This window comes from Apus apus, chromosome 10 (genome assembly GCF_020740795.1).
Source record: "Apus apus isolate bApuApu2 chromosome 10, bApuApu2.pri.cur, whole genome shotgun sequence".
Taxonomy (NCBI): Eukaryota; Metazoa; Chordata; class Aves; order Apodiformes; family Apodidae; genus Apus; species Apus apus.
In genome coordinates this window covers 4,846,464-4,871,280 of record NC_067291.1, presented here as the reverse complement: position 1 = coordinate 4,871,280, position 24,817 = coordinate 4,846,464, and the positions used below count along the sequence as shown (strand labels likewise).

Genomic DNA, 24,817 nt, shown 5'->3' with positions numbered 1-24,817 from the left:
GAATAGTTCAAATTCAGAAATGGAAGAAATCTGGCAATAAAGGATTTTTTAAAGAAAAGAACACCAGAAACCTACTGACGTCATTACTAACAATGACATATCCCTATTTGTGGAGCATCACCTAAATTAAAGCAAAAGACAAAAAAGAAGCGCTCCCCCAGTCTACCAGAAGAGAAAGGGTCAGGCTGAAGAGATGATATGACAATAAATTACAAAGGCTTCTGAAAAACAGCAGTAGTCTCAGTACTTCAACAGCAAGAAAACACGTACCTATATATCCGCAGCTTTTATTATTAAATACAAAGCATCACAGAAGTATTTACACACAGCACATTCCCCATTATATAAGAACTGCTTTTAGATTTTTTCAGCACGACATACTCTCTTGATTGACTTAAAACTGAAACCAAGAGCTCAGTCCAAAAAAACCCAAAAAAACAAAACTACTTTTTATCAGATTAAAAAACATTTTATAACCCTTTCATTTTTAATGAGACAACAGTTCTCTATTAAAATATAGTTTATTATGGCTATTTCTAGGGGGACTAGTAGAGCATTAAGCCTTAGACTGCAGCATGGGGAGAACTCCATAGATGTCAAAGCCTGCAAAGTTAAATGAATGGCACTTAAGAGGCCAGGGCTAGTGAGTGAAGCATTCCTTTCACTAACCATAGCAAACCACAAAGCCTTGTTGCAGAACACACAGAGACTGAAATTCAACCTTCTGGATAGTGACTGCTCTTAGGAAATTCTTAAACAATTAGTGTCAACACTAAAAACATCCTCTTGGGGAAAACCAGGCTTTTTATCCCTCTCCTGATTTTTCCACAATAAATCAGGTAACAATTCTCTATTGAAAGGTGCTTTTGATAACTCTTGAATTTATGTTTTCAGTTAAGAGCTCTACACAAACAACATAACCTTAGCAAAATAAAAATCAAGTTATGTAAGGATCTAGCCCCTTCTTCTATTCTGTTTTCTTCATTCCCCAGGTAAACCGGTTGTTATAAACTCAGAAGAATCAAAGCAGCTTTGCAGCAGGTGCAGCTGTGAAAATAAAGGATATGGAACTAACATTTATAGAGTTTTAAAAGGTTTTCTAAGTCCAACAATAAGGATTTTTACAGCTGGAGAGGTATGTGCATATGTATGTATATCTTAAGTATCTAAATACCTGTATAACTCCTCCATACAGATTGCACAGAGTACAGATCTGCCAGTTCACAAGATAAAATAATCACAACCCAAACAGGTAAATTCTTTAAGTCAATACACAGCTGAACATATGAGCTTACAACGGCAGCTGTTCCAAAAATAATTTCACCTATACTGGTCACACACTAAGGTCACACTGTTGCCAGAAGAAATAAAAGATTGTATGAGAAAAGCAAGAAATTAAATTCTATTTCAATAGTTTAAAAAAAAAAAAAAAAAAAAAAGCTGCAAGTCTATAGGGACACTTAACACCTAAAATACCAAGTCCTGATTTCGAGGAGGTCAAAATGTTAATACTGTCATGTTTTCCTTGCACGGTTCTGTACCTCCAGGTGTTAACTTATAGAAAGGCATAATCAGCTGGTGTGTAGTGTGTAGGTCAATTTCCAAAATGCTTATTTATGCAACATTAATACAGAATGCCAGTTCCAATTCTCTTACTGTTTGCACTCTAGGAGTAGGCTTGTATTTTCTGCCAACTCCATGACATCATCTGAAAAAACCCAAACATTTTTTTTATTTTTTTAAATTTATTTTTATTTTTTTTCTCCCAAATCCCTGCCCGTTTCCTTTCCATCTCCCCTCTCCCTCCCCGCACGCCAGCTCCTGCCGCAAGCTCCCTGCCCCTCGGGAGGCGGCAGAGCGGCCCGGAGCTGTGGCCATTGTGTGGCACAGGGATGGCTCCTCCATCACTGACCTTCGGGTTCTCATTCCGCCTGTTACATAACCCAGCGCCCGCCTGCGTGCGGCGAGGGAGCGCGGCGAGTGCCGGCGTGTGCCCGGCCCCGCACCCCTCCCCTGCCTAATCCCGGGGAGGAGGGACATATGGGTCAGCAGGTTAGCAGTACCAATGCCTAAACAAGCCGGGACCGCCAAGAAAACACCCCAACCACCAGAGCCGCCTGGTCTTCCCAGAGTCCCGTCCTCCCTCCCCGCCCTCCCCCTTTTCGCATCCGCACGGAAACGGCAGCCCAGCGTTACATAATTTATGGGACCCCAAAGTTGCCCCCTCCCCAAGTCCTCCGGGGCCGGCTGCCGGCTCCCCGGCACCATCAGCTGCCCGCGCCGCCGGAGCCCTCGGCCGGGAGAGCCGGGGCGTTGTGTAACACCCGCCAACTACGGCCGCTCCGCAAACATCCAGAAAACTCCCCGACAAATTAAGGAAATTTTCTTCAGTGTTTCTGATTAACCTCGTTACATAAGGCGCTTGCATTCCAAATCCACTCTCGCAAGCTCTAAATATACCCTGCGCAGCCAAATGCTCCCTACACACACGCCCGTGGCCACCCGGCCTCCTCCGGCCAAGCCCGCTCCTCCTCGCCTCGGCATCCGCCGAACTGCGCGCTCCCTGCTCGCAAATCGCCTCTAATTAAATGTTTCGCCGTGTGTCATCTCGATGGCTTTTACTGTACGCGGATTCCCTGAGTGGGAAGCTGCCTGGGAAGGGGGGGTGTGGCCAAAAGGGGAAAAATACTGTAAAACACAAGCCAACACATGATCAGCCATATTCCAACCTACAACCAAAAATCCCTCCGTCCGAGGAGAGATGGTCTCCCCACCGCCGGGCATCCTCGCCCCGGCTCCGCCGGCGGCTGCCGCGGGGGCTGCCGCTCCCGCCGGGCACGCACTTTTCTCCACCCGTCGTTTCTTTCAACAGCCATATATATTTTATTACATTGCGTTATTTAATTAATTTTTACCCATCACCGAGTGATTTTACCGAACGAAGCCTCTCTAGTGCGCTCCCCCCTCTTGCAGGAGCAACGCCTCATAAATTATTTACAAGTAATTAAAGCGGCAGCCTCCTCCCTCTCTCCCGTCTCGGCAAACTCCGGCGGTGTTTGAAGCCGGCGCCCCTCACCATGCCCGCGGCGGGCGCAGGGGCCAGCGCGCCCTGCCCGCTCCGCTCCGCCCGGCGGCCCCGGCAGCGCGCAGCCCCCCGCCGCAGGGGCACCGCCGACCTGACGCCAAACTTCAACAGCCCTCGGCACCTTCAGAGCTGACCCACACGACTGAAAGACGCGATCGGGGGCAGGAGAGAGCTTGGCAGCTAGCGACCGAGAAGGGGGGGGGGGGGTCGTTTGTTTGTTTGCAGCGTCGGAGGCCGAAGCGGGGGGGGAAACGAAGGGGAATCCACGGGAGCAAAGGGACCCTATGCGAAGTTGTGCACCTTCAGGAAACAACAGCAGCTACGAGATCATCCGCTCCGAAAGGAAATAATATTTAGGATACACTTCAATGAATTAAGCGAAAACAGCGCGCAAGAGAGTGAATAAGTCACCCGCAGACCGCAAATCTCCTGTTTAATCACAGATCCCCCATTCACAACAAGCCACAGCACACCAGTTGAGAAACTGTCAAAAGCAGACAGACGAGGGGGAGAAGGAAGGGGGGGAGGAAGGACACTGCAGCTTTAAAAGTTTGTTGCCTTGAATCCCAATACTCCTGCTGTTGCTTTATATATTTATAAAATTATGTAATTTTAGGGGCACAGTACCCATCCGGATACCACAGGCAACAAACGAGAGAGATTGGGAAGCACCAAACGCCGCTCAATATTTTCATTGCATTTATCCCTCCTCCTGCAGCAATTAAAAGAAGCTATAAAAGTTTGCAAGGTTTTGCAGGGGGTAGAAGCGCGGCTTGTTTGCGTGCACAGCTTCAACAAGCACGAGCAATAAACGAGAGGATTAAATTGCTGCATTTCCCTCTTCTCTCTTACCCCCCTCTTCCTATTCCCACCCACCCCCAGATCCCACTCCCCCGGCCCCCTCCCCCTTCCCCAAGTCTCCCTACCTCTGCTGCTGCTGCTGGAGTAGCTCTGCCTGCGGACGGGAGCCGGCGCATCGCTTTTCCGGGCAGGCTCCAGGTTCACCGGGGTGTCCCTGGCGCCGGCGGCCGCCTCGGAGACGCTGCTGCCCGGCTCACTGGCTGCTGGATCGGGGGCTGCCGGAGCGGACTCCATGTTTTTCCCAATGTAGATCGCTTGGAGATGGCGAGCTCCTACACTCCCTCTATCTTCTGTTTCCAGCGCAACTCTATGGTAGGAAAGCAGAAGGGAGAGAGCGAGCGTGATCCAGATGGGATGTGAGCTTGCCTGGCTGTGACCACAAGCAGCGCTAGCGAGAGCTGCACACCCCCCCGCCCCCGCACCCCCCGCGCTCCGCCGCCAGCCGCGCACCCCGCGCCCCGCATCGCCATCCTCCGGCGCGGCCCCAGGCGCGGAGCGGCCGCGGGACAGGCCGGGCGGGCGGCAGGAAGGGCTGGCGGCCGCGGAGCCACCGCGGGAGGCGGGGGGTGGGGCAGTTGGGGGGAAAGGTGCTGCCGTTGGCGGGAGGGAAGCCAGCCCGACCCCTGCCAGGGCTGGGACCCACGGCTGGACGCGTTCGGGAGGCCCGTCCAACCAGGTCCCTGGGCCCACGAGGAGCTCCCATCTCTAGCTCCAGTACTGGTGGGAAGAGCTTCTAAGCAGGGCTGTCTTTTCCCCCATCACTATTTCAGCTGAAGCTGCATCAGAAGATGTCAGCTGCATTAAGAGCCTCAAGACCCACACATTTAGCAGCCATACACAATACCCGACTTTCAATGAAGCATGCTTTGACATAGGACAAAAGGTGACTAGCAAGGTGTAAGGAAACCTCCAGATTTCATCTGACTTCTGCAAGAATTCTTGTGCAGTTCATGTTGTCTCACTAATGGCCAACTCCTTGTCCATTACCCAATTTCAAAATAAAGTAACAGCTGCCATGAACAGTGTGCTGAAGAGCACATCCCTCTGGTGTACCAGAGGCCATGCTGCATGCAGCCCTCCTGCCTCCTGTGCGGAACGTGCTGAAGCTGTCTGCTTTGACTGCTCTGACTGGAATCATGGCCTGACTGACTAGGCCAAGATTCTCGTACTGATAGCAGAACCAGCTTTTTCCAGATGGCACAGGGTCATGTGCAAGCAGCTTATATGCCACCTTTTGCTGACCAGGTCTGCTGCTATGGCTTTCCACAATGGTTGTGCTGGTACCTGATGAAAATCACAGGTAAACCCTGGACAAATTGATGTTCTGTAGTCTAATCACCAGCATTGCACTGCTCTATCATAAATGCTGTCTACTCACAAACAGTTGTGAAACATACCATGAGCCCTGTTTGCCCCAGGAGCTTGTCCAAAAACTGTTTTACATCTTGCACTGCTGATAGTTCTTGTGGTAAAAGGGTAGAGTCTTGGGTCAGTTGATTTGGAGCTCCTGTAATTCCAATTACCCATGTCTGAAAAAAAACCCACAATAATAGTACTGATTATCTGTTGGCTGCCTACCTCTGAGAGGGACAGGCAAGCAGTGCAGAAGATAGAGTAGCAATAATAGTGATTCTGCATTCCTTTTCAGAGCACAAATATATTTGAGGAGATCAGATCAATGGGTAAGATCTGTCAGTCCAGCTTAGGCCAGTTCTCATTCCTGACAGCTAAGTATTCAATTATGGCAGGTCTCAGAGCCTTAGAAGCTGGACACAAAAGGCTGCAATATTTTTGACCAAGGACAAGTGAAACCATCTCAAGCCTGATAAAAGCTCTTCCTAAACAGCAGACTTAGAAAGGGAGCAAATGAAAATGTTAGAGGGAGGCTGGAATACAATTTGCTCCCAGTGCCCCATCTTGAGGCTGGGAGGAGTGTCCCATCCACGTGCTGGCACAGAGAGGTTCACAGTCTTTTGGCATGTCTTGTCTTTTGGCAGGTTCCAGCAGGTCTGGCCAGAACCTGCAGAGGGCAGCGAGGTGGTCCTTCACTGATGCAAGTTTGGTGGATTTGAGCTGCAATTTCCTCCAAAATCTCTCCCTTTACTTTTCACTACTTGGCAGCCTCCAAATAGAAGCAAGAATTCTGTGAGCTGTGGAAACTGAACTGCCTGTTATCCTGAGAGAAAGCTTATCCCTCTCTCTTTAGATCAGAGTTTAAGCAGGCTGACCAGGCAGTGTGTGTTGGGAAACTTGCCCAGCTAATAAAATAGGACTTCACTCCTCGAAGCTGCCAGACCACTGCCTTTCACCAGCACTGGGAACACAACTACTTGCCACAGTAAGGATTATTCACGTGAGTATTTTGCAGGACTGTTTTCAGTATTGCAGATATTTCAAATGATCAGAGTGTGGGGTGGTTTTTTTTCCTCTTCTCTTTTTATCTGTTAAAGGCTGCTGACATTTTGTACACCTACCTTAGCTATACATTGGTAGTTCAGTGTAGCTTTTCCAGCATTTTCTAAAATGCAATGATGTTTAAATTTACTTTCTTAGCAGACAAAGAAGAGAGAGAAACACCAAAGGCTACAATAGGACAACATTCAGTAGAGCTTTGTTTTTCAAAAGAAATTGGGGGTGGGGGGGACCAGTGAGGAGTAAAACCCAGTGTCTAGAACATCTGAATCAATAGAGAAGAAAAATGTGTGTTAACAGCATCTCTTAAGTCACCAGCAATAAGAACCAGCTAAAGCAGGACAGCCTTCTAGCATGTTTATAGAGGTAACTGTCAAGAGTTTTTGTAGCACCTGCACAAGCAAAGAGACAAAGCAGCTTTGCTCTTTTGCAAAAAGCAGAGGGTGCCCATAAAACCTGAAAGTACCATGAGAAAAAGAATAGGGTGACAAGTCACTTGAGCTTTATGTAGTGGAGAAAACCCATTGCAACTGATTTAGGGGAGACTTCATTACCATGTTCCAGTACTTCAAGGGTGGCTACAAAGAAGACGCAGATTCCCTGTTTACAAGAAGTCAGATGGAAAAGACAAGGGGTAATGGGCACAAGTTACTCCTGGGGAGATTCCAATTGGACAGAAGAGGCAAATTTTTCACCATGAGGACAGTCAAACATTGGAACAGTCTCCCAAGGGAAGTGGTAGATTACCCCACATTAGCTAGTTTTAAGTCTCAGCCTGACAGGATGCTGAGCCATCTCATATAAACTACAGTATTACCTAGAAAGGTTGACCAGATGATCCTTGAGGTCCCTTCCAACCTGGCATTCTATGATAACACACTCTTATGTGGGACAGACACAAGGTACACGGAGCACACATACACAGACAATCACAGTTCACAAGAGAACAGCACACCATTTTGCCATAGCACTCATGCTCCATAGATATGCAAGGATATTTTGCATTTGAGGAAGTCAATAATGGTCTACTCAATACTGTGTGGTCTACATACACAACTAAGACAGCTGTTGAAATGCCCCACTTTGGCATTCTTTTTAAAGCACACTGCCAACCCAGGGAGCATAATAGCCCATGTTCCCTTCTGTTGATCTGGGCTTCAGTGACCTCTGACCACACCACACACATGTCAAAGGGGACTGTCAAACCTTCCTAGGAAGCTTTGTTAGCTCTACTCTAGGAGTTGTACAGAACATACTGCTGCGGAGCTGCAAAATCATGAGGGCAAAGCTTGGATAAAGTTGCAGAAAAAGAACTAGCAAGATATTTTGGTGCTGGTGGCATTTCCTGTCTTAGGTGTTCCCCTGCAACATTCCCCCAAATTCTTCCCGTTACAGCTCTTTTCCTTCTGTACAACAAGTTGCCAGGGCTAAGAGACACATTTGCTTCCATTGGACACACTTCTATCTGTGATTTTTAAGTCTTTGCAGGAAAAGAGAAAGCAAAAGGTTGTAGGTTAAGGACATTGAGAAGAGGAAATTTCAGTCATACAAGCAGTAGGTCATTCACTAGGTCTTCAGTGTAGTCAACTAGTACAATTGTGATGTACTCATAGACCAATCTTGAAAGAAGAATTTCCACATATTACAACTGATATGCAAATCATATGCATCTGTTCTTTGTAACCATATTCTGTGGCATATATTTTAATAGTTTACAAAACTTTGGTTAATTAAATTTTAGAGTAGGACAAGAAACTGCTTCTGCTTGAAACACATACAGCCTGTAATACCTGAAAGAAACTTTCTCCAAGTTATGCACCCAATCAAGCCTTAGCAAAAACAGGGTGACTCGTAAGCTACATGTATAGAACCTGAATAACTGAAGCTGACTATGACATAGTAATTAAATACTACTTTAACAGCGTGTCTTATTCTAGATGAAAACAAGAAATAATAGGAGAGAAATAAGAGCACTGGGCTGGAGGCACTGCAACTGGATGCAGTTTCAGTGGACCCTTTCCCACAGCCTTTATCTCTAAGCAAATGGGAAAGGCTCATCAAACAGCCCATCTGGAATTTACGCTCACAGATATAATTGTTTGTTTTAAAGTGAGTATTTGCTAGTACTAGCTAGCACAGCACAGATTCAGTGGAATCTCCTTCTTCCTGCTGAAAACTCACAGTGTAAACTATGAGCTGCCTTTCATTGTTTGTTAAGCCTCTATTTCCACTTTCCTGCCATTGGGATTCATTCCTTACTGGATTTTCTATTTCTAAAAGAAAATAAAGTGGAGAAGCATACAACATATGAAGTAATGAATCCTTTTGCTTATCTGTACAGCACTATGTCCACAATCAGCATCCCCTGATATAAAGAATAAGCAGCAATAGGACAAGACAGTTTTTAAGAATTCAATACATTTTTGTGAATGTATTAAGGCCAAAGGCCTAGAGATATCTGTCTGTCTCAGCATGCTGCCTTTGCTGCTGTTTTCTTGTAGATGGTCTAAAAATTACTCAATATTTTCCTTTAGGAAGATGAACACCTTTCTCACATTCCATACACTTGCAGATAACTTCTTCCTCCCACAAAGGTAAGCTAATTGAATTAGAGGAGCAATTCAGCCTGCCCATATTCTCTGAAGAGTTAAACAAAAACAGGGAAGAGAAAAATCTAATCCAAAGATACATTTCTCGTCTCAAAAAAATGGGAGCTCTTTTAGTGAAGATCAGTAAAAGAGGCACCACTTCTGTAATCTTGGATCATTCCAGGTCCAATGTGGGAGTGGTTGCTTTTTAGTTAACTTTTGCTTGAGTACTTTCTTATTTACTTAGTAGCTATTCCCTCAAGTACCACATGTATTATAGAGGAATTTCACAGTGAATATATTCCAATGTGTTAATGGAACAAAGGTATAGTAAGAAGGAACAGATCAATTTTTCTCCATGTTTGGAGATGAGAGCAGAACTATTTAACTTTCACAACTGGTAGTTCTAATAGTGTAAAAAAAAAAACAACAAAACACCAAAGTGGTGATTGTTAGAGTTGTCTTCATGTTCTATTAAGCACCAAAACTGAAAATAATCTTTGTGATTTTTTTTCAGCTTTTTCTCCTGTGATGAAAAATATGGTGGGAAAAGTACCTTTTAAGCAAACAAAATTATTAATTAGACCTCAAATTAAAGATGCATTTTGCACCTAATTTTTTTTTTTACTTAACTGAATTGTAGACATGCTTCAAAGTAAAATGATGTTTTCCTTAAAAAACCCCACCATGCAGACTTCTGAACGTATTTAGAAAGGAACAAAACCTTGCATATTTTCCAATTTCTGAATTTGAATAAATCAATCACAACATAGAGTTCATTAAACAGATCCAACTATGGATTTTTCTAGCCAAAAAAGCCACCCCACTTTGGATACGGTAAAGCTACTGATAGCTCTTCAGCAGCCTTTGTACCATCAACAGGGCAATTCTTACACAATTTCAACTAGAAAAGTACACATAGGCTACTCAGTAACAGCATCAAGAGAGATGTCTTCAACTAGGAGACTCAGCTATCCTCAAAGCCATTTACATATCAACATGAAAGAGTTATGTCTTACTTATGTCTTACTTAGGTTTGACTCTAGCACAAGCTTTTTGAGACCTATGCCTGTGTTAGGCCATAAGAAGCTCTCCCAAGACAAGGACTTAAACAGGCAAGGTATTTTTACACATAATTTTGGCTGAACATCCCTCTTGTTCTATGGCTATGGATGCACTCGCCTCACAGGAAGAATCTCAACAACAAACAGCTGCTTATGGCAATGCTCATCACCATTATCAAAAAAGCAGCTTCTGTGTTTCAAACCACCAAGACAATCTAACTAATCTACAAACAACAAAATAAAGAGCCTATTCCAGAATAATTTTCAAAACTTTCCTCGATTAGAAGTATAAAATAATGCTGGAGGGAACAAAAACATTAACCTGCTTGATCCCTCTCTGTAAAGTCAAGGGAGAAAATACAAAATTGGCATCCTAACTAAAAAATTATTTCAAGGGTGGATTTTTTGATGTTTTTTTAATTTGCAGCATCTTTAAATAAATCAGACAGGTTTGTTAGCCAAAGAGGTGCTCCCTTCAACTCTTTTGCCTGAGATACTTATATACATTTTACTATGCAAATTACATAAAAAAAATAATAATTTTTTCCTTGTCATTTAAAGAACACAAAAAAAAGCTAATTTCAGCTTAAGTAAGCCTAGCCAGGCAAGATCCCAGCCACCTATTTCTGAGTCTTTCCTATGCACACAGTATCAACTGAGATAGGTAAGACACTTCTCTTTCTTCCAAAAAGATTAATTTATTTAAAGAAAGTTATTATCTTAAAGCAAAAGCAGGCTATGTAAAACATCCTCACAAATTTAATGCTCTCTATTATCTCATTTATAAAAATAATTGCCTTACAGGATTCACAGGCAAAATAAGAAGCTCTTTGCTATACAAAGTTTTAGTTGAGGTTTGAATCTTGTGACTGGGAGCTTTTGTGATAACCCACAGAGTTATTTTGAAGTTTAAAGCAAAAATAAAACCTGCCGTAGTCCATAAATTCTTAGAACACTCTTTCATTTGAATCTGTCACTTATAGTAAAGAAAGCAGCATAACATAAATTTTGCTGTCTTCCATAATGCATGGAATTCTCAGTGACCCTTGCTGCTATTGTAGAAATGTAACCATCATTTGAAAATATCACAAAGCAGCATCTCGGCAACACTACTAAAGATTTAAAAAGATAAACCTATGAAGGTAAAATCCTAGATGGTGAACAACTAACATGAAATCCAACTTACGTAAGATATAATTATTTTTTCCAAATCCTTCATTAATATGTTACCCTATGGACACATCAATGAGGTATTCACAGGACTTTTCTGTTTGTTTTTTGCAGCTTCCACTATGTTTCATCTCTGCAGGCCCATCATGAGTCCCTCAAAGTACCCCATTTTCTCTGGCAATAGTATGCTTTTTCTCACCTTAGCATGATGGCAATCATTTGCTTACAAGTTAAACAGAATAAGCAAATAATTTAATATTTACAGTATTAGCTTTACACTAGTGCAATTTTACTCTTTTTCAAATTATCTATAATCTTTATAATGCACTGGTATTTTCCTGGTACATATACCAAAGAGAACTACTGCTGTGCCTGCCCTCCACTGAGACAGTTTTATAAAACTTTTATGGTGATGTTAAATTACCGTAAGGAACAGCAAGATCAGTGAACTCTTTTGAAAGGAAAAGAGGTTCACTTCAAAGTTCCTTACTAATGTTTGAGGGTTTTCATAGATCAATACAAAAAGGCAAAAACACTGTAGCAGCTCTACTTAAGAATTTTTGATCGTCTGAATATAAAACTGAACTCATAACAAATACTAGCTTTAAATTACAATTTTCCCTAATGCTGCAAACCTTGTCTGAGTAGTGGAAAATGTTTCCAATCAACAAGTTTAGATTGAGAGCCAAAAGATATTTTTCACAAAACATACCTTACATGTTTTATATCTACTGTTTACCATTGTTTTTCACTGTGAAATTTTAAGTCCTCCCCACTTTCTATCACACTAAGAAGTAGAAGAGGTTTAAAGAATAAGAAACTATTAATATGGCTTTTACCACAAGTGCTCCATGCCCCATTGCTTCAAGTAGACAAGAGGGAAGCAGTAGCATATAATACTCTTCCAAAAGAGGTGGTATTAGCTATTTCATCATTTCAGGTTCATTAACAAACCCAGGAGAGGAATATATTTACTTTGGATTTAAAAGCCCTTAATACATTTCCACCTCAGAATCTTCCCGTTACATTCAGGGATCTTGTGTTCTTTCACCTGACATGCTGGGCCTCCGTCTGATCAGCTGTGAGCGTATGTTCCAACACCCAAAAAAATTATTTCAGCTATGCTCTTTGCATTGGTGTTCAAAGTACAAGCATCTTGCAATATAAAGTTTACGTTCCTTCTAATCTGATCTCATAACTCTATTCCATGGAGACATCTTTATCAAGGAATAGATTCTTGGCCCAGGATGCTGGAATTAAAAATTCCTTACTAATTAATTTTTAGCTGGCACAAATCTCAGTCTTTTTAAGTTCACTAGGAACTCTAAGTCTATTCTCCTTGTTTAACTACTTATAATTAAAGATAAATAAATAGCTCGGCTGTTTTTTTCCCCAGATGAATGTACTGATTACCACAGTAGGTTTTTCTGCAGAACTTGGGTTTATAGATGAGAGATTTTTTTAAAAGTCTAACTCTCCAAATGCTTTCCACCAAGTAAAGGGGTTGAAGAAGGGGATAGTCCTGAAAACGATAATGAAAACCTTCCAGAAATGTTGTTTTTAAAAGCCCACGGTTATTTTTAATACTCAAAGATGGAATATTTGTTCAAATTACTGTGCTTGCATATGCTTCTACAACCCTTTTATAAGCTAAATTTGTACCCTCTAGACCCAGCATGCACAGACGTAGGACAACAAAACACTTGCTCAGTATTTTCTGTATCAGGTAATGACATCTGTGTGCTGCTTTCAGCTATGCACAATTAAAGGAATTCATACCTCAGACTATATGAGCAAACAAAACATCCGGAAAGCAAAAAAAACCAACAACAAACTGTGTCAATGGAGCTACGCATATTTATACTACTAAAAGATTAGAGTTTGGGAGAAATAAGGCTTGGGAAAGTATACAGCTAAGAGTGAAAACAGTCACATGCTTTACAGGATACGTGCTTAAATTCTTTGCTGAACTAGGACCTCGAACACCAGGAATATGGTCTTTACTACTCTGAATTTGACAATTAACTATTAAGCCACAGTATTTTTAAACTATTTAAGCTTCCCAGTGAGGAGTACAAAAGCCTAAATCAAAATACAAGGTCTGTTACTCTTTTTTAAAAAAACAACAACAAACAAACAACAATCCTATTTTTAAAGTTTTAATTGAAGCTTAAAAAACTCGGTGGTACTGAGATGGTCAGACAGTCAATCTATTTCTCTTTGCTCTTTTTTTCCCCATAAGTATTATTTTTCAAAAGAACTATTTCACTATTGGAAAGCTTCCCTTTTTTGATTGGTGACTTGTTACCACTTCTGTTCCCATGACAGCATCCATAGAATTACCAAGAGAAGAGTTAGAAGAAGCCACAACAAGAACAGTCCTCTCTGTGATCACTGTGTTCATCCAGAAATATGGAACATGTCCCTGTCCGTATGTATATATACACTGTGAATTCAGACTGCTTGCTGTGTGTACTTGGTGGTTTAGTTTCTGGACCATCAGGAACACAGAAAAAACAGCACACTAGTTCACAACAAACCCCTTGCTGGAAATGTATGTGGAATCATTTCATGCTTTCAGTATTAGCTGTGAAGAAGCTTAAACCAAGTTACAGTACTTGTTTTGCCAGTGCAGGAAAGCAAGAGATCAAAAAGACCACAAATAGTTAAATAATATCCCTCTGATCTTGCCAGGCAGACTGACACAGATGCAGCAACCTGCTCAAGCTTCTGAGGAAGTCAGACCAAGGAAACGGCAAGCCTCAGGGATGACAGACCTGTTCATCATGGCTTCTACACCACACTAACAATTGTCTCCCTCTCCTCTTTCCCTTTTGCTTTGTTCCATTTCTGCTGTTAAAAAACAACATCCCAGTTTAAAGGCCTGCATACACACCTGAGACACAAGCTCCCAATGGGAATAGCTCCAGCTATTCAAATCTCTATGCTCAGGGTTTCACAAAAAGTAGGACTTGACCTGCAGCTGGAAAAATTCTGAGAACCACCTCAGAACTGTCAAAGCCCAGCAGCTGCAGCAGTGTATTAAGAGGAGCCAGTCATATCAGAAGCCCTTTAACCATGACACCATTTTTCGGAATCCTCATTCTTTCCCAGAAGTGTGAAAGGTGGTGTGTGATACTACAAATACATACATTTGGGCTTTTTCCAGATGCTCCTTGGCTTGCTGCTGTCTTTAATTCACACAACGTCCACCTTCTAAAGTGCTTATATGGTGTCAGAAAGCTACTAAAGGCTAACAGAAAAATGAACAAGGGCATGCATGGTTGAAGTAAATTTATTTTTATGTTTCAATGAATACAAAATACAGAAACTTGTCTGTAGCACTGGATCCATACCTTCTGAAGCACAGCACCATTCTCCACAAATACAGAAATTCAATAATTAGCTCTCAAGCTATTAATTAAATTTCTGGGGTAGATAAATAATGAACAGAAGCCACCTATTCATTAGTATGCAATACCTGAAAACTATCTGTTATCCTTTTTGATTAATCTGACCCAAGGTTTCCCTGCAGCTGGAGGGAACTAAAACTGTAGCTGACAGAATAGTATGCTTTACTTAAAGCAGAAAGAACAAAATTAGTTTGTTACTCAAATAAGCAAGTGGTTTACCCCAAATTTGTGAAAACTATGGAAAAAAAAATCTTTTTAGAAAAATAGTATAAAGCATGCTACTATTTGTCTAACACATCCAAACAGTGTGCAAGCCTTCCAAGATGCAGAATAGGTGTCAGCTCTTCATGACTGACTGAGCAATAAGTTGTCTGCCTAACCCGTTAAGTCTGTTGCCTGTGAATCTTCCCTGGTAACAGGGAAATGGAGAGAGGCTCGTGCATGAAATCCTCCATCCCTTCAAGACTTCAGTCCTGACTCATCCCTGCCACAGACTCAGTTTCGGTTACAGAAGAATTGTTTTGTTTGATTTTAATTTCATTCTGAATTGAAACAGCATAATTGTTGTTCCCAGGAAGCAAAATGGGTTAGTGTGCAGCAATTTCATATTTAAGCAAGACTGTGCTTAATGCTTTCAATTTTGGTGCCACTGCCTCTGGAAAATCTGTGATATTTCAGTGCTTGGTCACTGCTACCTTCCTCATCCCAGCAAGTTCCCAATGCAAGCCGCTCATATACTGCTAATGCCAGCTCAGCCAAGCAAGACTAGGAGTTTTGTGTTTGTACTGCCTGTGTCTAACTACAGTAGCAGCCATTGATGAACATCCTAAAAAAAAAAAAAACAACGAACCCTCAAAATGCTGGAGAAAATAGGTAAAGCAATTGACCCTCCAAAATGAAGAAAAGATTCCAGTGCAATTTGAAAAGTGCTACAAAACACATTAATAGCAGTATGCTCTCCATAGGTTGAAAAGATGAAGCTAATTAGTACATTTCTGCAGATCCCCCCTTCAAGAAGCCTTGTAGATTACTAAATGGGTCCACAATACTACTGGCATCAAAGATGTGCATTTACATTTCATCATTTACCAGAATGTTTCTCACAAATCTTCTAATTAAGGACTGAAAGCCATGCGTCTAGACTCCTAAAAACGATAAAAGAAAAATCTGCAAACTCTGCATTACCTTTCTTCCTGCTTTAACTCCAGAGCAGTTTTTGGATCAACTAATTTGTGCACACCTCTCTAGCTTCACTAGGAAGAAAAGGATTACTGCTCCCCTATCACCCTCAGGCTTGCTCTTGCAAAAGGCAATTGCCCTACACCCTCAGAATTGGAAAGTTACTGCATTACCAGCATCAGCATACCTTTGGAACAGATTTTTCCCCATCTTCTCCCTGATTTATAGATTAATGGGATTGTGAGGGACCAGCCCTCAGGACCTATACTTGCTGAATTGGTGTAGATTTTTCCCGATCTTCTCGCTGATTTACAGATTAGTGGGATGTGGGGAGGGATTCTTCTGGGATCAGGAACATGCAAGGTTTAAACCTGCAGGCTCTGAGCAACTGACTGCTCCAGTGTCACACAGGCCTTCACACAAGTCCCTGGGTAGCTAAGAGAATACTTTTTGTATCTTTTTTTATCCCTGTGCAGCTTTGGTGACCAAGTAGTCTACTGAGCCAAACTTAACTTTGTCACTGCAATTCATCTGGCAAAATTAGTTGCAGGTTACTTGCTCCTGAAAGAGACAATTCCAAAGTACATCATTCCATGACTATACCTTGAAAATTCCTGCTGTAGACAGTGCTCTGCCTGGTCACTCAAAATGCTCAGAGGCATCCATGAAATAGGAAGGATCCTGATACTCATTAACAAATAGCAAAATTCATGCCCAGAGAACACAGCAGTCAGACATGACGTAATGCAAACCCAGTAACAAGCACACTAACTTGTCCCAGCAGTTTTTCCACTCACTGCAATTTTACAGTTGTTTTCCAATGCAGAAATAAAAATTGAGATTTGCATTATGTCCTGAATGTTCCCCAAACTGGGTATGCTTGAGATCATGTGAAAATGGAGGAAAGGAGTAGGAAATTCACAGCTGGGTTCATCTTAGAACTTCTCAAACACCAGGCTTTTCACATGCACCAACAGTTTCCATCTGGATACCTGCACTTACAGAGCAAGTCAAAGCAGCAAGTCTAGGCTGTCTAACAGGTTGAGAACAGGACCTTATTGGCTGTTTTCAGGCCCACAGAACACTGTCTTTGACATTAAGTTAGAGGAGGTGCTTTCTGATCTTCAGAACAGCCCACCTAGAACTACTTTTTTTTTTTTTTTTTTTTTTCCCTTCTTCAGTATATGGATTTATCAAGCTGGAGATGCTGAAAAGCTGTAACTTGTGAACTGCAGCTTGCCCAGCTGAAGTTGCAGTGGAGACTTGTACTATGAGGTTGGGTTGTGTCTGAGTTGCTGCTATTTGTTAAGTTTTCTGCTTCTGAAGTGCTCAGAGGAACAAGGCAAAATTACTTAACTGGGATAATGCCCCACTGCTATGCTACAAACCACCTCCTACGTTTTTATAAACACCTTGTATACACTTAGAAGGATGCTCCAGCTTCAGACTTTCAAGGGTAATTTTAAATCACACTTGGACTTTTGAGGTTCTAACAAAGTATATGGCTACAGGTATATAAATAGATGAATGCTTCAATACTGAGTATAAAGCCTTCTATGTTATTTGATTCTATAATTGTGCTTTAACTCATTATTGGGCTTAATTATGCTGCACAAGCTAAAAATTGAGCTTTCTCAAGTTATTTCTCCATATAAGGGATTCAGATGCATTTCAACTTCTCTTGGGGCTCATTTATATGATGTGATAAAATAAACAAACACAAGCTACAATAACAGCCATATATTAATCTGTTGAACATTCCCAGCAAGGAAAAATAATCTCCTGTTTAAAGGTTCTATGCACCATTAATGAAGGCAGAAGAGGCATATGGAACTGGATTCTATATGGTAATCTTAGGAAGACCTCTAGGGAGAAAACCAGCACAGTTCAGTTTCTTCATAAAGGGAGATTTACTGAAAAACAGATAAACAAAAAACTAAATGTCACATTCTGGATTCTGCTCATTACAGAATCACAGAATGGTTGGGGTTGAACATGACCTTAAAGGTCTTCTAGTTCTAACCCCCTACCATGGGCAGGGACTCCTTCCACTAGACCAGATTGCTCAAGGTCCCATCCAGCCTGGTCTTGAACACTTCCAGGGATAAGGCATCCACAACTTCCCTGGGCAGCCTGTTCCAGTGTCTCACCACTCTCACACTAAAGAATTTCCTCCTAATGTCAAACCTAAACCTCTCCTCTTCCAATTCAAAGCTGTTACCCCTTGTCCTATCACTCCACGCCCTTGTACAAAATCTCTCCCCAGCTTTCCTGTTGCCCCTTCAGGCACTGGAAGGTGCTCTAAGGTCTCCCCAGAGCCTTCTCTTCTCCAGGCTGAACAACCCCAACTCTCTCAGCCCGTCTTCACAGGTGAGGTGCTCCAGCCTCCTGATCATCTTTGTGGCCTCCTCCAGACTCGCTCCAACAGCTCCGTGTCCTTCTTGTGTTGGGGGCTCCAGAACTGGACATAATACTTGACAAACACTTCATTTTGCTACTCTTTCTCCATTTTTCATTTTTATCACTTTTCACAGATAAAAAAATAGCTGTAAACATCTTATTTGCATCCTTCTCAGCTATACTAAGACAACTTGAGAAAATATACTCTAGTCTATGGCCTTATAACAGCTTACTACAGGCTACATTATACATTTAAGTCATACCTTATAGTCATACCCTAACAGTAGCATGTGGAGGTTTGGAATAAGATACAAATTAGGTTTGATACTTTCCATCAAGTTTTCAATCAAGGAGAGGTATACATCTTCATAAACATCACCCAGGTTTATGCAAGTCTAGAAAAAACAATGGATGCCTGAAACTTTTTTCTTAAAAGGCATGTTCTACAGCATTTTGTTTTCTGACAAATTTCAATTCTGTCTCATTTATTCAGAATAAAGGTTTTCCTACTGGCTTATCTGGATTTTTCTCAAAGGCACTGGTACAACATATGAAATGGGAAAAAGAGAATAAAGACTACTCGCAGAGGTCATATCAAGATAGAATATCACATAAAAATACTGGAAATGGTTACATTAGAGCAAAAGCTGAGAATTATTTTTGGATAGCGCTGATTGTAGATCATGAAGTTCAAGTCCCTTTTCACTAGAGGTCCTGTATTACCTTTGAAAAATCAGGCTTAGAAAAAAATTTAAGTATTTTCAAAAGCACTCATGAGTCTTTGAAACAGAATTCATATAAAGGCTTCTGTACAGTGACATTGAGCTTCATAAGGCCTATCTCACAATCAAATGAGGCTTAAACCAAACCTCAGTGCCCAGTTAGGTGCCTAGGGTTTCTCAACAATGCAAGAGAGTTAGATGGAGATGAGGTTCACATAGAGTAGCAGAGATGTCTTAAGGCTGCAGACACTGGGTGAGCAAACCTCACTGCAGGGAGAGAGTGCCCCCAGTATGAATTTCCAATACGGAGGGTTCTTCCACCATAAAAAGGAGGATAAATCTGTAATTTATAAATAACTGTAAGAAGAACTCTTCCTTCATCTAATAACTCTGCAGTCAGAGCTCTCACTAATGTTTGAGGGCACCTCTAATTCCTCCATCACCTGAGGTCCACATGTTTTATATAGGGGAGCATAAGGTAGATACACTTTCAACTTCTGTTGTTGAATCTCTCTCCACTGTCCAGGACAAGAGGCAAAAAGAACAGTCTGAGCTATAACCTAATAGTTATACATTGCTCTGTAAGATTCATACCTACAAACTGTGTCACACAACAAAAGCACTGATCAACAAACTTGAGTAGGTAGCGAAAGTGGCATGAACTAATGTGCAACATAACTGTTACTGATACCTGCCCTTCCGGGGGAAAGCATCCAGAATAAGGAGAGCTGGAGTAACTGATTACAGTTGGGCTTGGTTGTCACAGTTTACCTTTTCCTTCCTAGCCCCTTAACACCAAAAAAAGCCCACCTTGTCACAGCGTAAGGTTACAGTTTCCATACTTACAATGGCTCAGGTGCAGCCGTTGAGTCTGTTGATGTTCAACTTCCCACCTTTGAGTGCCAGGAGCTCCCAGCTCCTGCTCAATATTTAGTAAGTAGGAACTGAGTAGGAAGCCAGTGCCTTTCCAAAAGCAAATCAACAACTTGCTTCTTTGTGATGGGCAACAGCCTCCATGTCCTTCTGTATTCCCAGTTTCTGTTGAAGTTAAAATTCAGTGGGAGCTGGGAGCCAGGAGACACAATTTCTCCCAGCATTTCATAGAAACAGCTGCAGTATGCACTGGGGAAAGAGAGGTGCTGAAAGGAACATGACAGCCCCATCGTGCACTGACCCTAGCTATGAACCTTCAGAGGAAAGCTCTATAAAGCAGAGAAACTTCCCAGGTATAGATGCAAATTATCGTTTCAACACTACCCAACAAACTAGTGCTAATTTGACCATAATTCAATCCATCTCAAGAGATTCATGGTAAGTGGAGGAAATTTTGCTCTAATCTAATTGATGTGCCCTTGAGTTTATTTAATTGCTTAGCTCTGCTTTTAAATGAAACACATTCCTGTCTTTTTCTGACAAACTGTCAATGTTGCTGCTAAAAACGCTCAAAATTTCTAATGTACTTCCTCATAAATTATATTCAATCTCAATCCCATAAGAGTTTCCATCTCTGTCCCTGTGACTGTAGTTTACTTGCAATTAGTATTTAAACTGCTGCATTTGGTTTTGAGTTGGGTGACACTTGAGGCACTTGACATCAGATGTGCTACAGATACGCAGAAGAGAAACAAGCTGTGCTCCATGCAGTGGTTGCTATAAAGCTAGTGACCACCAAGCTCACACGAGAACAGACATGGCAGGCTCAAGTCTTTGGGTTTTTTCCTGGTTTGTGCTGTATGAATCTTATACAGTTGCACTGGAAAAGACACCTGTAATAATTATTTTGGGACTGCACAAGAAGTAGTATGAGACTCATGAAAGTCCAAATATTTACCATTTATAATTAAAATTGAGCTGACAAGTATAATAATTGGCATTTTTATCAAATTAAAAATACGTACCAATGCTACTTTTTCATATATAAAAGAGGATTTTAAAAGGTAGATTTGGGAGAATTTTCACAGCTCAAAGCTTATAGGATAAGATATAATTCATGTTCTTTGCTGCTTTAAATTCTCTCAGTTGAGGAAATTACAATGAGAAAAGTATTTGAAATGTCAGACAAATAATATTAATATTGCAAGCACTGTAAAAAATCAAATAGTGTTTTAATTAAAACTTGTTTTAAGATTCTTGTCAAAATAAAAAGGTAGACTATGGCATGGCTGTATTTAGGCAAATGTAAGCAGAGTTCTCAGACCTGGAGGAACAGAAGTTTAATAAGAGTTTGGTGCACCTGGTTTGACCATTGATGTTTCTCATCTGATTGAGTTCTGTCCTCAATAGACTCTTGATGAGAAAAGTTCACCTGCTACACATTTTCATATGTACTCTAAATTCTAGAAAAAACTTGAAATCAAAATCGGGAAGGGACAAGAAAACCTGAATATGAGAGAGACAGACTGCATACCTGTTCCCTTTCTCTGAACTAATACAGAATAGAAAAGCCTAACTTCTCAGAAACTAGGCATGTTGATATACCTGAAAATCATGCATGAAAGTGAAGTTTACTGTATCTATAGGACAGCTACCTAGGCAAAGCTAGAGTTCTGGAAGGAACTGCTGACACATACATTACCTCTCCCAGGGCAGAGAGACAATTAATTCTTTCTACCCAGACTAATATGAAATACATTAGCCTTGGCAGTGTTTCACAATTGTTTCAACCTAAAGCTCTAGGTGGAAAGACTAAGAAATAAAAAAGCCTTGCCTCAGCTCCCATCTTACTAACTTAAAACATCCACTGAATTTAGAACTGTAAACAAGGGCTGGTCTGCTTCTGTGAGTGAGGCAACTGAACTCGGCTCCTCTTCGCACACAACAAGAATGAATTACAAAGTTGTCAGTCATGACACGTGGTTACAATATATTTATTTTGCTGCACACACGCACCCCTGACAGATTTCACTCTCCCCTGCCTTTCACCTTTGTTTCTCAGGCTTTTTTATTCTCTTTTGTATCAGAGATCTGCTCCTTAACTAGGTATTTTCACCAAGAACTTGCCTTTACTAAACTTTCCCTGAGAGTTTTACATTTTCATTATAGCCCTGTTCACACTTTTCTGCAATGGTGTTCCAGTAATAGTTGTGCTACAAAACTACAAGTTAACAAACACCACCAGATGGTGAAAATGTGTTTGATTCTCCCAAAAACATAAAATGTGACTTCATTCATAGTTCTGTTCATAAAGATTTGTAAAGGCTTATTTAGCTCAAGATCACTATCATTATTCAGTGGTCAAATAACATTATAAAACCATTACTAAACAGTGAGTTGCAGTCTCTAGAACATATTCATTCAACCAGAGATGACAAGAAAATTCTAATTTCTTTTCAGCTACTGCTCCATAAAGGCTACATATCACCTCTCCCTCGATTTTTGTTTCTGGAAACTCTAAACAAAGACTATCAGTATGGGAAGCCATTTGCTTAAGTGGCTTAAGTCATGACATGATCCTGTCCTTCAGTGGGAAAATCTGTATCAAAGTGCTTTTCACTCTCAAAAGTGATCCCAAACTGAATTGAGTGCAACTAGTTAAAAGATACACCACAAGAAGGAAGGTTTTTTTCCCCTCTTTCCAAACTCAAGTGCAAATATCACAACACCTCATCTGAGACATCCTTCAAAGAGCTTTAGAAAAAGACAAAACTTCTTGCATTCATACCCCAAGGTATTAAGGTTTCTTTTTCTTGTGCAAAAATAATTCCAAATCATTGCTTTCATAGACTGCAAAACTTAGACTATTTATATAAGAGCTGGCTTTAGATCAAGCCCTGATATACTCAGTTCTAGTTTTTAAGGAGCACCCATAGGAATAATCCTATTTGTCCTACCCCCACGTTATCATAGCCTCATCTTCTATTCCCCTCTTGCAAAATTAAATTCCACACCATTTTCATACAATATAGACAAGAAAATCCCTAAAGGAACTTTTTACTGATTAGACGTCTAAGAAATTCTTCTCAGTCATTATACGAATGAGTAAAGACTTCTGAATTCAGGTCTACAGAAAGCAACCTCAAAATCTTGAGCTACAAAAATATTTTCATGAATACTTCTTATCATCTTTTTTGTTTTAAAACTCTCTTCAGTTGTTTGTTGGTTTGTTTTTTTTAATATGAGACTTTTTAAATGTATCTTCAATATTTATCAATGATCTTGAAACATATTTTGTATCAGGCTTAGATAAGGGTTGCTTTTTTGAGATTCACTTGTTTATTACACCACAAGCCATACAAATTGAAATTAGGCTTCTTGGTGTTACTTAGCCTAAGCTGAGCAAACTTTGTCAGATGAACTGGTTTTCAGAGAAATAATAAACTTCAGTGACAATTCATAGTCAGCATTCTTTTCAGAGTCCTTAGTAGTTCAGTATTTGGTTTGCTAATGCTACAAAAACACTTATTTACAGCAGCTCCTCCAGTATGAATTTTAAATTGCCTCTCCACATTTTATTTTATCTAATGCAGTTTTAGCACATGCTTACCTTGAGGTCAAATATGAATGTTAAGTTGTACTGAAATGCCATACCAGATTTTCATAACAAAAATAGGGTGGTAATACCAGAAAAATCACAAACTGAGCAAGCAAGAAAGCAAGCCAAACTGTAAGAACATCAGTTTCCAAAAAAATACACTCCCCAAAACAAACAAACAAAAAACCCCACACACAACACAAAAACACCAACACAAACTCCCCTCCCAAAAAAAAAAAAAAACCAACACAAAAAACCCCAAACAAACCAAAACAAATCAAAGAAACATCAGAATAAAAAGCCATCAGTTTACTCTTACTCTAATGAGAAAACATTATAACATCTGATTATACAGTAACATCATATTTTTTCCATTATACTCCTAACTCATACAAAATACATGTATTTTTCATGCTGTGAGTGTAATTCTTGCTTTACATGCCATGTAGTCTTCAAACTTTAAAGAAATTATCATTTTTGCATTTTTAAAAAAATGTTTTTACCAATTGTTTCAACATTTCCAGTGTTCTTTTTCAGTATCTGCTTCCCTTAGGATAATTCTATAAGCCTAGTCCCATAAACACATACAACTACATAAGCAAACCAGAAAAGTGCAGCAAGAACAAATGCCAGCACATTTCAGTGAATTTGTGGATTTAAAAGTAATTTTTCTAGATAATCTTTGTGATCAAGAACCTTTATTGTTCCCTATGTCAATACAGTTTAATTACTTCAGTTATTTTCAAAAAACTAACTTCACTCTATAATGTTTTCTTCTTTTTGGTCTCTTGGTTTACCCTATATTTCTTATTTCTTTGCCACTGTCCATTTCTCACTCACCAGTCCTCCTCCTTCTCCAGTTACCTTTAGTGCACTTCATTCTCCTGAAATATTTTTTCTTTATGCGCTGTCTCATGTTTCTGGTTCAACTTTGCAGTTTCAATAGTTTTCTCATTTTCACAAGAGTTTGTCACAGATCTAGCACAATCTCAGCTCTATTTTTTTCCCACCTTTTTCAGCCCCACAGCCTTAATTGTTTTTCTAAGCAGAAAGCTTTGAAAAGGAGCACTATTCTGACGGCAAGTCAGAGATGCTGCTTTTGCCTTACTTCCTCTCAAAAGATGTCAACAAGGTAGATATAAGAAGAGTCTTTTTACCTGTTCCATCAAAACCTAGGAGCACTGATTAAAAACTAGAAGTTTTAACTTGAAAAGAGTATCTTTCTATCTCTACTTCAAATTTTTACGATACAAAATAAAGCTGAGGCAAAAGCAGACCCCAGGAACGCATACATCTGACATAAAAAGCACTGCTTGAGATGACACTACAGAGCTGGACTTCTAATATCCAGTGCTTGTATCAGCAGCAGTCCATAGCTGCCTTGTGCCCCTTGAAGCTGGCCCAACCTTGTCTCTTCAAGACCTCACCGCAATTTATTTGGATACTTGAAAT

The 24,817-nt window shown here is 40.8% G+C and overlaps 1 protein-coding gene across 2 annotated transcripts in view; it reads right to left on the bottom strand.

Moving 5' to 3' along the window:
• The window catches only part of RORA (RAR related orphan receptor A), a 356,756-nt gene extending 351,377 nt beyond the window's left edge, over positions 1-5,379 (bottom strand). The window contains exons 1-2 of one of the 2 annotated variants that reach the window (XM_051628156.1): positions 5,344-5,379; positions 4,012-4,253 (exon numbers count right to left, since the gene is read on the bottom strand). In XM_051628156.1, the coding sequence (XP_051484116.1) occupies positions 4,012-4,180 (169 nt within the window). In that variant the 5' untranslated portion in view covers positions 4,181-4,253; positions 5,344-5,379. Of the gene's footprint in view, positions 1-4,011; positions 4,261-5,343 lie in introns of those variants that run through there. The other variant, XM_051628157.1, reaches the window with a different exon arrangement.
• Positions 5,380-24,817: the final 19,438 nt, after the last annotated feature.